The sequence below is a fragment of the Lepidochelys kempii genome, chromosome 27 (genome assembly GCF_965140265.1).
Source record: "Lepidochelys kempii isolate rLepKem1 chromosome 27, rLepKem1.hap2, whole genome shotgun sequence".
NCBI lineage: Eukaryota > Metazoa > Chordata > Testudines > Cheloniidae > Lepidochelys > Lepidochelys kempii.
In genome coordinates this window covers 18,809,256-18,824,491 of record NC_133282.1, presented here as the reverse complement: position 1 = coordinate 18,824,491, position 15,236 = coordinate 18,809,256, and the positions used below count along the sequence as shown (strand labels likewise).

The 15,236-nt window shown below is 52.6% G+C and overlaps 1 protein-coding gene across 1 annotated transcript; it reads right to left on the bottom strand.

The window, feature by feature from the left end:
- Positions 1 to 5,797: 5,797 nt before the first annotated feature.
- On the bottom strand, positions 5,798 to 15,059 carry LOC140903933 (amine oxidase [copper-containing] 3-like). Its single transcript, XM_073325916.1, has 4 exons — positions 13,108 to 15,059; positions 10,473 to 10,758; positions 7,982 to 8,111; positions 5,798 to 7,674 (listed from the first exon to the last, which is right to left on the bottom strand). Exons 1-4 carry the CDS (start codon positions 14,678 to 14,680, stop codon positions 7,390 to 7,392), a joined length of 2,274 nt encoding a protein of 757 aa, XP_073182017.1. The 5' UTR covers positions 14,681 to 15,059; the 3' UTR covers positions 5,798 to 7,389.
- Positions 15,060 to 15,236: the final 177 nt, after the last annotated feature.

Here is a 15,236-nt window from a genome sequence, read left to right as displayed (position 1 = left end):
TGCTGGTTCCTCAGCTGCTGGCTCCGTCCTCTCGCAGCTCTACAGTGCTTACGGAGCTGTGCAGGGCTCGTTGGCCAAGGAGCGATGGCTGCAGGATGCTGTGAAGCAGCCGTTGGGCGGAGGATGCAGAGCCCTTGACGTATGCCAGGAATGGAGGACTAACCTTCAGGCTATTTATAAAGCACCCAAGTTCCCGATCCATGGCATATGAAACAATAATAAACAGGGAGGAAAAAAACCAACCGCATCAGAACCACCAGCTCCTCTTGCTCCAGAGGGTTTCAATAAGTTACAAGTTATGACAAAACCTCACTGCAGCCCAAGTGCCTCTCGCCAACCTTTGTTCCACTAACCACAGCGGCCAGATCGCTGGCTTTGGGACAGCATGTTCCCGGAGATTCCCAGGGCTCTGGTTAGTGTCCAATCACACGATCAGCGATGTGGGCTCTGGGAAATGCTCCCAGCATCTGCACTTGCTGCGACAGCCCCTCCGTCAGAGAGCCTGTCTGTGTCCTCTGGGCAAATATTTACTCTAAAGTGCTCCCGGCCCACCAGGACCTCCTGGGGGACTAAGTGGTGTGGAGCGAGGAGCTAGTCTTGGCTAGCAGCATTAGCGCGGTGCGCTCCCAGCCTTCACCTGCGTCAGGGCAGCGAGCAGAGTCCAGGCAGGCCAATCCGGTAAACACCCTGGGCAGACGGTGATGGATTTCTGAGAACTTGGGCCTCCCCAGGGACTGGCTCGCCATGTGCGAAAGGCAGGGATCGTTCAGAGAACAGCATCCCATTTATGGCCACCACTGACCCCTCCATACCTCTGCTTTCCCCAGCTCATGGGGCCTGATTCTGCTTTCGCCTGCTCTGGCATAAATCCAGAGGGACTGCACCATCAGAGGTGGTGTGAAGATGGTGGAAGCGTGAGACAAGGCCCATGGACTTGAAGGTCAGAATGGACTATTGTGCCAGGCCAGCCCCCCACAGGGACCTTTGCAGTACGGACACCTATAGTTCCCTCCCATGGGACATGACTGAGCCCAGTAACCTGCGGTCCAACCAGAGCACAGCTGTTAGTTCTTGCTCTAAAGACTCCCAGGGCCCCATGATTCCCCTGGCAGCAGGACCTCAGGGATGAGGATGGGGGCAGGAGGGAGAGCGCGAGGCTCAGTGCACCAATGTTTTTAAAGCACGGTGAGATGCTCAGAGGCCAGAGGTGGGGCAAAGGATGCTGCTGCTGCTAACTCCCCCCACCTGTGAGCGGTGTACAACAGCCGAACCACAGACACTGGAGATGGAAAAGCCATAATCAGCTAGTCCACCACCTGCCCTGGGGTCGAAGGCAGGATTGTTCCTTCCTGCGCAGGGAGGAGCCTAACAGCAAGGACTTTTCTAACACGTCTCCTCCACTCCCCGGCAGGTATTTTCTACGCCTTCCGTTTGCCGTTGTCCGGGCAGCTACTCTGGCCCGCTCTCATCTCCTGGGCACTGGCCCTTACGTGGGAACCAGCTCCTGGACTGTTCTACTGGATAATCTCTGCAGACCCACTGTCAGCCAGCAAAGCTCCGGGAGGGAGTGACGTCTTTCCCAGCCAGTCGGGAGTTTGCAAAGGAAACTGCTTTCCATATGGCCTGTCTGTTCTTCTATTAAAGGAGGAATCATCCTAATACACTGATCCCTCGGACAGGGATCCTTCAGACAGGGCATAGACTGGGGATAACTGCTCTGCCACTGAAATGCAAACACCTCTGGCATGGGACGTAGGAGCCAGCAGCATGACGCAGTCCTGAGCCTAGAGCTGGGGGAGACCCAGGGTAACTTCACCGAGGGGCCCTTTGGCCAAGAGAGCTGAGCTGACATTGCTGCTCCTGGGGAAAGGGAATCCGGACTGTGCCTGGTCAGGGCTTTGGGGTTGAACTAGCACCCGGGAGAGAGGAGGAGTCAATAATGAGCAGCCCTCGTGGTAAAGCAAAGAGCACAGAGCCCTGCCCGTGCCCCTGTGTGAGCACAGAGGAGCCCGAGAGAGGGGCCCATCGCTGCATGCCCCGTGTGCCAGGCTGGGCCCAGGCAGGGATCCCCTGAACGCAGCAGCCATAAAACATCTCTCAGACAAGAGCAGGGAGCTCCGAGGGCTCATTTTTATAGAAAGCCTCCAGCTCCGATCCCACAAAACCCACCTCACATACGGCACCCCTGCCTGGACGCCGTCAGCCCAGGGTCAGGGTCTTCATGGCCTCCAGCAGCTGGAGATGCTCTGCGTCTCAATGGGCTCTGGTACTCGCTCTGTTCTTGTTCAGCCCACAGCACAATACACCCTCCTACCAATCCTGACCTTCGACGGCTGTGACCCGCCAGATCACCGAGTCCCTTCCTGCTCCGGGCAGCAAACTGCCCCTGGCCCAGCCCCGGGGTTCCATGACCGTCTGTATAAATGCGCCACTGCGCTGCACGTACATCCTGGTGCTCCACTGGCCCTTCACACCAGCCTCCCAGAGCTCCTCACGGGGCCTGAGGAGTGCTGCCGTTTGAGAGATGGGGAAAGCATTGCAGATCCTTATGCAGCCCACCAGGCTCTCAGGCCGGGCCTGCTGCCCCAGCGAGTGTCCCAGCCCCTGAGAGGTCAAGGCAGGTGCTGCATGAGACAGACTCCCCTGCTTCTCCCATGGGGCTGCCCAGGCTAGGGCGCATGTGTGGTTTGACCAATGTCTCGAAAGCAAGGCCAAACCCTGACCGTGGTCAAGCATCTGTGCCTTGGGGCAGACATGGGCCTCCCCCACCCTCAGACACACAAACCCACCGGACTCCGGGGCCTCGCCTTCCAGTTTGGCGTATGTTCCCTGGGACAAACCCCGCTACGAAGAAGTGAGTGCTAGGGCACATGGGACTTGCTCAGATGTTCTGTGCCCACGGCACTGGGCTGCGCAAGCTCCGAGGCCCTGCAGATGTCTGGCAGGGTTGTGGGGCCATTGGACAAGGGTCCGTGTCTCTGATTCAGAGCTAGGAGGATTGCTCTCCACAAAAGCCAAGGCCAGGGCTGATTAATCCCTGCTTAGTACAATTGTTATACATTAACTCACTTGTTTGTCCCTTACTTTCCAGCTAGTGCTTTGCTGTCAATGGACTGGGTCCATAGAGCAGTCCCAGCACAAGTCCGGTGCGTGGAACAGTAGCAAAATTATTGCACAGATATGGAACAGCTGGAGAACTCATGCCTCTGGGGCCCTGGATGTGCTGCTCCCAGAGCCCTTTAACCTGCCCCTTGCTCTGTGTACCTCCGACCCACCGGGCTCCTTACAAATCACAATCAACTATTGAACAAATAGTCCTCAGGGAACAACAGGCAATCCAAGGGAGGGGGAGCTGAGCCTCCCACACGCTGGGCCACAGACAGCCCCACTGCGCTCTTGCCCTGCGCCACAGAGCTCGGAAGCAGCTGGGTTGCCGCCTGCCGGGGAAGGGGGGAAAGGAGGAGAGCAGAGGTGGCATCCTCATGCTGGGAGCTAAGCCAGCTCCACTTCTCTGCCAGCTGTGAGTCTCCTCCCCCACGCATGCGAGGTTCTCCCGCGCCTGGATGGTGGGGCCGTCTTCAGCGATCTTGCACCATGGCCGCTTCCCCCTCTGATAGTGACGGCACGACTGGCTACTGTGGTGATCGCTGTGATGTCCCAAGCAAATCGAGCCCGGAGGAAGCAGCCGGAGCAAGGGAATTTCGAAGGTGGCTGATGACCTGTTCTCAGGCCAACCCTCTCCCTGACCCCAGAACCCTGCAGAGTCGGGCGGAGGAACACGGAGAGTCCCCTTCATTAAAGGGAAGGCACCACGCTTCCTTGGGCCTGCGCCAAGGCCTCCTCCCCCCAGCCTGGCGAGAAAACCCATCATCATAACAACAGGGAATAGCGGGCACTTCGCTCCTCAGCTCCGGAGCGCAGGGGCCTGTTGCTTTGTGCAGTGCCCAGCTTAGTGGGGCTGGGGCCACTCCACAATCCTGCAGCACAACTCCCAGCAGCCTGCTCCAGCGTGGAATACGCCCCAGCCCCCGGGCCGCAGCACTGCCTGTCCCGAGCCAGCTACTCTGCCTGGGCCTACTTACTGGAAGTGGCTGGGGAGCATGTTCCAGCTCGCTGGACCGTTGCTCTGGGATTTGCCGAGAGCTCGGCCCTGGTGCTCAGCCTTTGACCCCTCTTGCCCTGACTGTTTGTGCTAGAGAGACAATTAAGCGGCCCACCAGTGTCCTAAGGGAGTGAAACTTCCTCATTGCAGACAGAGGGGATCTGAGGACCAAGAGCAGAACCTAGCATTTATTTCCTGTCACTGCGCTGAATGCTGCAAAGAGAATCTTGCAACCACCTCACAGCAAGCCAGGCCAGGGCAGGTCTTTCCTTCACCTCTGAGCTTTCCAGTGTGTTGCAATGCACTTGTAATGACAATCAGTGTCTCTGAGCCCCCATCTCCCACAACCAGCCAGCTCTGCAGCACCGCTGACAGGCTCCAGAGTCAGGACTGACGGCCAGGGCCTGGGGAAGGAGAAATGAAGGACAATTTAAGGGAGCACCTCTTCCCACTGCCCCCCAGATCATCTCGTCCTGTTCATAGCAAACAGGCAGCGCAATCCCCATGTGTTAGGAGTTGGAGTCAGGGAGTAAAGTTTAGGCCTGAATCCGAACTTTCGCAGAGAGTGTTTGGAGCTGGGGTTCTGGTTCCAGCCCATCTTTAGGAAATGGATCCTACACAGGTCTGGGTTTGAAAAGCACTTGAGTGCTAGCGTACTAGGCAAGGAATGCCATTCTGAGCACCAGCTGCCTTGACCCAACAGAGCCTGCAAATCCCCCAGACCCCTCAGCAAATGACTCCTGACCAGCTAGCAGACAGATGCAAAACCAACCCGAAAAGCCTGGAGAAAGGGTTGCCAACTTTATATTTTAAAAACAAGGGACTGTTTTCTTAGCGCCCCTGCCCTTCCTCTCCTCTGATATTATTATTATAATTAATTATTAACAGGACTCACCTCTATTCACCATCACGCACTCAGCAACTCCCACTCTTGTTGTACCAAGATGAAAAAATAAGGGACTGTTATCAACCCTTATTGCATGGATCCACCTAGCACTCAAACCACCCAGGCTGTTCTCCCGCTAGCTGGGCAGTGAAATAACAAGGGGCATTCTGGGCAATTCCATGCAAATGAGCATGCCAGCCAGAGCCCTAACACCTCCCCATGGAACTGGCAGTCCCCGAACTGCACCAGCCATTGAGGCCCGTCTTGAACATCCGTCTGCCATCTGCAGTCTGCTGCAACAGAGCCTGAGCTTTCTGACAGTCTGCCTGGTGCATTCCTCCCTCCTGCCCCTTCCTTTCCCAGGACACAGTAAGTCATCGCTGTCCTACACCCTCCTGTTGGGTCTCTGCAAAAATCCTGCCGGGTCTGTTTCAGTCCTGCCTTCTTCCAGTGGGAACACTCATCACCTTCATCCATTGAGCTCAAAACATTTTACAATACAGGGTCAGCATTATCGATTCATGCCCCTTTTACAGCAGAGAAAACCATGGCACCAGGAGGTCAAGTGACACCTCCCAGGTTACCCACACTGAGTCATAAGCAGAGTTGGGAACAGAACCCATACCTTCTGCCTCCCACCCAGCGTCCGGCACGCTGGACCACACTTCCACCCAAAGGTGCCTTTGCTCCCTTACAGCAGTGGTTCTCAGCCAGGGGTACACGCACTCCTGGGGATACGCACAGGTCTTCCAGGGGGCACATCAACTCATCTAGAGATTTGCCTAATTTTACAACAGGCTACATAACGAGCACTAGCAAAGTCAGTACAAACTCAAATTTCATCAGCCCATGACTTGTTTATACTGCTCTGTATACTATACACTGAAATGTCTAAGTACAATATTTTAATTTCAGTTGATCTGTTTTATAATTATAGGGTAAAAATGATAAAGTCAGCCATTTTTCAGTAATTGTGCGCTGTGACACTTGTATTTTTATGTCTGATTTTGTAAGCAGGTAGTTTTTAAATGAGGTGAAACTTAGGGTACATAGGACAAATCAGACTCCTGAATGGGGTACAGTAGTCTGGAAAGCCAGTGAGAGCCAGTGCCTTACAACACCACAAAATGGGAGACAAAAGCAGGACATTTCTAAAGCCATTAGCACTTTTTAAAACCTTTTCTGAAGGACACTGCTGTAACTGACCTTTTGTTAGGTTCAGTATTAATAGCATATCTTTTCCTGTGTTTTGTAATGTGGACATATGTCTAACTATTGAATATAGGTGAATGTACTGACATCTGTAATATTTTGACATACATCTAAGCCAATGAAGATACAGAGCTTGTAGCAATATAGAAATGTTACAGGAAATAAAATTTGGTCTTGAATGCACATCCACCCTGAGCTCCGTGGTAGGCCTGTGAGAAGATGACAGATGCTTACAAGTGAATGTTTTGCTTGCGGCTACGTCAGACCATGTCTAGTCTCTAGAACCAGCTTCTGTGTCTAACTTTCTTATATACACTCTTAGATAAACTGCAGCTCTGCAGCGGGTCACTAGGTATCTGTAGAATCAAAAGGGACCTGGGAAAACTTTAATTAGACATGAGGTATTTCAAACTTTGCCCAATTGAGGGCCCTGTTGGCAACATGTCAGGAACCTGACTGCTTCACCTACTTGGCATTCAATGGAGTAGACTGCAGCCACCTCTCCTCTTTAATACAGAGGTGCAAGAGATTCCAGCATGCAACGCTCCATCTCAATCCCTGTGGCCTTAGGGATGAGGCCAGCCACGTGCTGCCCTGCACAATTCTGTGGGCTGCATTATACAGGATATGCAGCAGCCTCAGTCACCTGCATGCTGAGAAATCCCACGCTGCCATCTAGATAGAATCACTTTGCAGAACTCCACTTGAAGGGCCAGATTGTCAGAGGAATTCAGCTCCCACCTAGGAAACTTCTGACTGGTCTATTTAAGTGCCTAAATGGGAGCTGAGCTCCTTTGAAAATCCAGCCCTAAATGTACACAGCGAACAGGGAATCACAGAAAAAAAGTGAAGCTAAATAAGACATGCTGCAGGGGTCTCATCTGGTCTAGCTCTGGGTAGTGCAAGATTTCTCCTTGTCTGTTCTCAGTGCTTTGTCTAGGACTTGTGCATTTTTATTGATGTCAGTCCAGCAGCAGAGTAAGGCAATTATGTTTGATCAGAGAGAGAGAGCATCCTCTTTCACTGACGTTTTTGTAAGCAGTTTGACTATTCAGCTACATATAAACCATCTACAGATCTATGGGTGTGAGTGAGCCAGAGGTGACTGCTGCTTCCGATGGAAGCCTGAGCACATAGCCCAAGGAACAGTAGATCACCAGCACACTGGCAAGGCCCTGCAGTCAGCGGCTCAGGGACCTGTCTGGTTCTGGAAACCGTTGTAGGTGAATGAGGGGAGGGCTGGTGAGCACGAGGCAGTCTTTGACAGGCAGGCAACATGGTTAACTTCACACTTGCTGGGGTCCTGGTCACTTCTGAAATAGATGCCGTCAGGTGAGTGAACAGAGGGGTCTTCATCGAAATAGTTGTAGGGTCTCAGGAAAAAGCCGACCCCGTTCCCCACAGTCACCGTGTTAGGAATATCCTCCGTGTGCGGGACATGCAGGAAACCAACAGAAATCCAGGCAACCAGGTCCTGGAAGAGGAAGAGACGCATCACTGGGCTATTTCAGGAGAACTGCTAGTTAGGAGAACACACTTGGGGCAGACCCTCTGTAAACACCACTGAGCAACGACCATTGGTCCAGCAGAGACTTCAACACACACAGGGAATGAGGGAATACCCTGATGGCTGTGACATGAACTGCTCTAGCCAGCACTGTGTCTGCCCACCCGTGGACTGGGCTCCCCATCTGCTTGCTGTGTGTGTATGTCTGTCTGTCTGTCCTGCACACTCCCCTGGAAGGTGCTGCAGCCCCCAGTGGAAGGAGAACCCCGCACACCTCGTTTACGATGGTCTCATTGTCTATGAAGTCAGCGAAGGCCACAGTGGGCGTCCAGGGGTCGTTCTGGTTGTAGATGCTGGTGCTGGTTGGCTCCTTCTCTTTCCGTTTGGTGACAGCAAGTTTGTATCTAATGAACAGAGAGAAGAGATTGATTTGCTCTCCCCATGCAGACTGAGCGATGACATCCGTGCTGGGAGCCTGGACTCCTGGATTCTCTTCCGTGCTGAATGAGCCTGGGCGAGTTACTTTTCCTCTCTGTCCCTGTTTCCCCAGCGGCAGAATGGCAATAATGGTCCCTGCCTCCACGGGTGTGTGACAATTAAGACAGTGCTTGTAAAGGGCCCTGTGTGTTTGTCTGGGCGGAGTGTTAGTGAGACACCCTCTCTGCAAATCAGCAGTGTAGTGGTCCCACTTGCATGGCATCCGTCAGTGGAGAGCACCCCAGGCCGGGAGAGGACCCACCCCACACTTGCTGACGAGTGGCAGGAATACTAGGGGAGAGGATGTGAAATGGAAGGGCCATGAAACCATCAGCACCACACGGTCAGACAGAGGAGTAACGAAGGACAGGATCTGGCACAGGCTGTGTGGTGGAGGGGTACAGTCTGGGGCATGACAGCAAGCACTGGAGAGATTACCCTAGAGCTCTGGCTACATGGACCTTGTGAGCCCCAGATTGCTGCCTCCCAGTGGGCATCACACTGAAGTTAAAGGGACACTGCTCAAGATGACAAGACTCGACATGTAGGTGTTAAATAACAGCCTAGATTCACATAAAGATGTGGGGGGGGGCATAATATCTTTTATTGGACCTCACCCACCTTGTCTCCCTAATACAGCTACAGCGATACTGCATACAACAATCAAGATTCACAGCACTTAAGGCCAGAAGGGACCATAAGATCTATCATATCCCTCCTGTATATGGTAGGTAGCCTATTACATTTCACCGTGTTACTCTTGCATTGAGCCCCAGAACTTCAGAAGACATCATGAGACAGAGAACCAACACTTACCCTGGGAATTTATTCTAATGATTAATCACCCGCACTACAGAAAACTGAGGCCTAATTTCTAACTTGAATTTTGTCTGGCACCAGCTTCTAGTCAATGAACGACTATGAAGAGAAGCAATTCTGCCACTTTTCTCTTGTATTTTAAAGGCCAAGAATATTTATTTTAATTGTTTAACCTTTCCCCTGTAGGGCAGGTAGCCCCAGCCCCACTGCCCAGGGCTATGGCATGGCCCGTTGATTTCCATTTCCAAACAGAGCAAGGACAAAGTTAGCAAAGAGCCATGGCACAGGGGAAAGGAAATTGGGGTTCGAAATACTTTGGGATTTGTGTCATCAGCAAAATAGCAAAATAGCCTGGAGTATCTCTGGGGCTGAGCCCACGGTGAGTCCCCCCTAGACCGGGGGCCTCCATCTCTGGGTCTGAGCCCACGGTGAGCCCCCCCCCCATACAGGGACCTCCATCTCTAGGGCTGAGCCCACAGTGAGGCCCCCCTCAGATGGGGGCCTCCATCTCTGGGGCTGAGCCCACGGTGAACCCCCACCCCCAAGACGGGGGCCTCCATCTCTGGGATTGAGCCCATGGTGAGTCCCCCCACCCCCAGACAGGGGCCTCCATCTCTGGGGCTGAGCCCACAGTGAGCCCCCCCACCCCCAGACAGGGGCCTCCATCTCTGGGGCTGAGCCCCCGGTGATCATGGGAGCTGTGCCTGGATCCTTTTAAAGTCTATTTTTATCTTCACTCACAGCTCCCCAGGCTCCAGCAGCTGGGCAGGGGGAGCGAGCGCCTCCGTACTCCTGGCCTCTTTCCCTCCACTTTGTCCCAGCCCTGGATGCTATTTCAGCGCAGGGATTTTATCGTTTCCCTGTAGCCGTATTCCCTCCTTGTGTGGGGCTTGCCCCGTCCAGAGGCTGAGCAATGGCAGAGAGGGAAACACCGTCGGCAGAACTTGCACCAAGTCACTTTCTGCTTTGGATACATCTCTCGGGGTCTCGTATCCCTGCTGCCCCAGAGTGACTCCCGTGTGACCCCAGCAGGACAGGGTGGGAGAGCCGGAGTCAGAGGCCCAGCTGGTATATCAATCAGACCACAGCATTCCTGTTGCGCCCAAGTAAGGCTGGATGGAAACGGGCCAGCACTGAATACCCTCCTTTATCTTGGCGTCAGACTGGAGAGTCCATCCAATCCAGTGTCCCATTTCTGAAAGCAGCCAGCACCAGATGCTTCAGAGGAAGGTGCAAGAAACCTCATAGCGGGACTTGTGGAATAACTGGTTCCCCTTACTGCCAGGCAAGCAGTGCTTGGCTCAGGCCCTGAAGCAGGAGGCTGCAGGCCCATTGCTGCACCATTGGGGGCTGCTCCCCACAGCCCCGGTTTTGCAGCCACTGGTCCCAGCATCTCACCAACCCAGAGAGGGATGGCAATTCTCTAAGCACAAGCAGGAATTGCTTAATTTCTAAATGTAAACACCTACCTCCCCCAGCTGATGGACCGCTCCATGGAACTGGCTTCTGGCAGAGGGTCACCAGCAAAGCTGACTATCTGGATCCTGTAGCCACGCTGGTTACCCCACTTATTTTTATGGTTGGTGGCAAAGTGGATGTATCTGGGGATCTTGGAGTGAAGTGGGAACACGGCCTTGTCCTCTGTGTCCAGGACTGTCTTGGTGAGCCGTGGCCTCTGTATCTGGTGCTCTGGACTCCAAGGAGCCTGCATGGTATCGAATGTCATGTCATGAGCCACCAGAGAATTCTTGGTTCCTACAAAGCAAAGAGAAAACCTCTGAGAAATTTCACCTTTGGCCTCCTGGGCTTCCCCATAGGCTGTAAGAATCAGGCCTTGGCTCATTCTAAACTGCAAGCTACAGACGCAGGCCCTGCAGATCACTCAGGAGTGAAGAAGAACTGTGTGAAAGATCTTGAACAGAACCAATCTATTGCATAGAGGAAACACCACCCACTCCAAAGGAGCAGCTGACAATACTGCAGAACAAGGAACTTCCTACTCACTTAGCATGTTGGGACATGAAAAATTCTAGAGTTCTCTCCTGGATCGACTCATCAGGGTGAGGATCCCCAGCCCACCCTGTTGTGCACCCGAACTACTTGCGTCCTCTTGGAAACTCCTCCTTGCTCCACTGCTTTCCATTCTTCAGCCATGTGGGGAAGGTCATTCCCCCCTACAACTCCTGGGAAAAAGGGTGTTCTCCTCTCTCAACACTTAGAGCTAGCATGGGGACCTGAGATTTATCGCACAGGGCTTACTACACAGTGACTGTGTTTCAAAATCACCTGCTATATATCTATGATGTCTCTTCAGGCAGCTCCACCATTAAACGATGTATCTGCCACCCTCTGTCTGTGACATGAGTATAGAGGTAGTCCTTTAATAGGCACATATTTTTTCATAGGTATCACCAGTCGATATTTAGATCGTTCAGCCATCTAACTCCTCGAGGGTGGCAAGGTGTTACAGTTCACCCTCCAATCCTCTAATTGTGCAACCTTCAAGAGTTTATCGTCCAGTCTTCCAAGAGGTGCTGGTCCCATGGGACTCATGACATTTCATGGGTGGATTAGGGGCGAGGCCCAGCCATCTTTGTTGAGAGGATTAATGTTTAATTTTAGTTGTAAAATACCTTGCGCTTGGCTCAAGAGAGTTTAAAAGTCCAGAAGGGAGACAGAAAATTAGGAGTGGAATATAGCCAGGAGCTAGAGCTCTGCCCCGCCGCTCTCCAGGAGGACACCAAGTGCTTTCAGCCAATGCAACCCAAGTTAGAAGCATCGTATCATCAGAAGACACTTGCTGGCTGATAATGCCCAGAGGGAGAAACTGTTCCTAGAAGCTTCCAACAGCCGCTGCCTTTTCACAAGTTAACTCTTCCATGGGTGTTAAAGCATTCACAGGAGTCACATGACACAGGGGTATTTGCTGTTGAACCCTTCCTGCCCCAGGTCATGCCATGGCAGTCAGGACAGAACTGAAGCTTCAGCTTCTTGCCAGCTGTCCCGTGTGTCTGACACTCCTTGTAGCGGCTGTCCCCTGTGTGCTGAGAATGCCCCTGGGACTTGTTCTGCGGATGCTCCACTACTTAGGCTCACACCTATCGGGATGCTGAGAATCACCACTTAGTGGTTAATTGGACGCTTTACTGGCATGTGGCTAAGTATGGTCGGTATTTCGTCATGTGACGCTGTTTATGCAGAAAGTCACCAGCAAGAGTAATCTGTTTTCCATGCTATATCCTACTCTAATAGCTGGGTTTGATTCCTGCAAGCATCCCCTTTGGGGCTCAGTAGGTCTGTTACATACAGTGGCCTCTTACCTGTGCAGAATTAATGCATGCCCCCACAGGTGGATTGGAGTGAATCTGTCCGAGTCTCTTATTCCCACAAGCAGTTAAGTTATACTCTTCCATGTTCAATGCTGAATCCTTTCTCCTCCCCTCAGGGAGGTGGTTGCATCCAAGATCTATGGCACGCAGTCAGCAAAGTTTGTGTCCTCAATTCCTAAACCTGCCAAAGTTTTATGTTTTTCCTATGGAAGTTGATCCAGAAGGTTTTCTAATTTAATCTGGCTTCTCCACTTTATCTGCTGCTCTGGTGAGTTTCTGTGCCACTTAGTTACACTGATCTCCAGCTCGCTTTATGGGGAGGAGCCCTTGCCAGCTCCCTGAAGTACAAACTATAGAATGCAGAGCTTATATCCAGAGGCCCCAATTCTTGCTGCATTCCAGCTTCTTGACACCATTTCAGCACAGGGCAGATCCCAGAGCAACCCAGGGCTAGTGTAAGGACTACTCCTACGCACTCCACTCCTGGCAGAGTGAGCCAGGGGTGGGAAAAGAGACGGCTGCCTGATCCCTTTGAGTTGCAGTTCTGGGCTGTGGGAATCTGCCTTAAACTAGGTTCTAATTTACACTGGGGGATGGGCAGGACCTGGCCAAGCCCAGAACTCAGAAGCCCCCTTTGCGCCACCTTGGGCCGCTCTTCCCAGAATGTGGTTCTACAAAGATTACCCTGCAGTGCTGGGTGTCCTTCACAATGCACAGGCATGAGAGAGAGAGAGTGAGCGAGAGCGCGCGCGAGCGCACATGCAAAGAGACCTACCTCCAACATCCAAGTCCACTTTATAACTGATGAGATGGTTGTGTATTGTCCCCAGGGTGTGTTCCCCAACCTGACTGCCATAGTCAGTGCCTGTGCCATAGTAAAAGGAGGAGCTGATATATCCGGTGGCGTGGATTTTTACTTCAATAGCTCCATTCTGGTAGAATATGAAGTCCCAAACGTAGTCATAGTTTATGAGAGTTGAAATGGCTCTAAGAACAAGAGCGTATTTAGCCAGACCCCCATAGTACAGGGACTGCAAGTTGGAGTAATGGCGCCTCAGCGGGACTGAAGCATCCTGCTCGAAAATACATAAGGAGTTTTTATTAACTTTAGGGGTCTCTGATTCAACTAGATAGTGTCTATCCACATAGGTGGCTGTGTAGGGGCAATCAACACCTCTGACCAGCTCACAAGCAAACCTGCCGATGCCAAAGCTCCCATCCATGTATCTGGTCACCATCCCTCCAGGACAATTAGAGCCATAGACAGCAAGGGCTTCTTGGAGACTCAGCTCATAGACAATCCTCTCTCCTTTGAACTTGATGTCAAAGAGACGTGGTCCTGTATTCACATCCATCCCAAAGGCGAAACTCCAGGACTGGAAGATGACTTGATTGTTTTGGATGCTATAGCGGGGCCCACGAGGCTCATATTGCAAAGGGCCTGGTGCCATGGGGACTACTCTGGGCCTCATGGAACCAAATTCCTCATCAGGTCGGACTTTCTTAACTTTTACACTTTTCATGTGGCCTTCTGTGAACTCGCTCTCCAGCTGCTCCATGTCTTGATAGTACTGGCCATTATAGAACACTTGGCTTATCCTCCATTGGGAGATGTCCAGGCTGCTGTGATTAACCAGCACCTCCAGCCCCACTGGGTGCAGATAGTAGCCACTGCCGTTCACATTCTGGAACAGAACAAACCAGGTGGCACGATCTCCTGACTGAAACCCCCGAGGAACCGTGGTGAGGGTGGCAAAATTGGTCCCATCATAATCACAGCACTCTCTAAGCAAGCTTGGTGCTTTGGAGAACTCCTGGTAGACAAAGTGGTCAATAGCCTTGTATTCCTTCTCAGTCACTGGTCTGCGGTGGTACGGCAGCTTCCCTCCATACTTCTGCACTGTGAGATCCCTGTGAGTCGTCGGCTTTGGCAGGGGACCCACCACGTACTCCGTGACATTCGGGTCTGGTTGGTTTCCAAAATACACCACAGCCAGCGCCTGCCGGGGGGGTCGCCTGTCCCCATGATCCAAGAACCCCAGCACCTCTGCCTTGGTGGGGAGCTGCACATCGATGTAATAAATGCAGTTATCAGAAGGGTTTGCTTGAGAGGCATCTACCAGTGGCACCCCAAGGTTTTCCTGAAGATACGTCACCACTTGCACCATTTCTTCTGGCGTCAGATCAGCAAAGACCAGGCTCTGGTCACCGTGCTTTCCCTGCAGGGTGCTCAGGGTCTGCGGCTCACAGCTGGTTGGTTTCACTCCTCTAGTCAGCAACACACAAACCAGAGCGAAAATTGTGGCTAGCGCCAGAACCAAGAGGATGAGGACAGTTTTCAGGTTCATGTTGCTGCAGCTGCAGAGCTGGCTCCTGAAGCCTCACAGAAGCCTCACAGGGGGGGCCTGCTGCAGTCAGCCTTGCTGCTGGACGCGTTATTCCAGGAGACGCAGGCTGTGTCTGTTTGTGGGGAGGTGCAGAGCTGGAGGAGGGAGATGTGGTGAGAAGACGCTTGAGGTTTGCTGGCAACCATAAAAGGCTTCTTCTCCGTCTCCAGACCATTCACAGGCTCAGCTTCTTAAGCAGCACTTTATGCCTCCACACAGCTCACTTCCTGGCCAGCTCTTCAGGAGGCAGGTTACTGATGCTGCTCCCAGCTCCGGGGTCCTTGGGGCAGGGATGGCTTTAGAGTCCTTTTAGAAAACACAAGCATAGACCCAAAAAAACAGGGAAAGCAAAATGCTCAGGCCAACAAAGCAGAGACGTTGAAGAAGAGAGATGGTCTGCTAGGGGCTTCTTGCCAGATGCTGTAACTCGATCCCTCCCTGGCTACAGTCCACTTCTCTGCAGCCCTGTCCCAGACTTTCCCCCTTCGGGCTTCCCTCGGTCTTGCTCCTAACGGTT

Coding starts and splice junctions, on each gene's coding strand:
- LOC140903933 (XM_073325916.1), bottom strand. CDS start 14,680: ATGAACCTGAAAACTGTCCTCATCCTCTTGGTTCTGGCGCTAGCCACA. Junction 10,759..13,107: donor AGTGGACTTGGATGTTGGAG/GTAGGTCTCTTT, acceptor TTTGCTTTGTAG/GAACCAAGAATTCTCTGGTG. Junction 8,112..10,472: donor CGGTCCATCAGCTGGGGGAG/GTAGGTGTTTAC, acceptor TCTGTTCATTAG/ATACAAACTTGCTGTCACCA.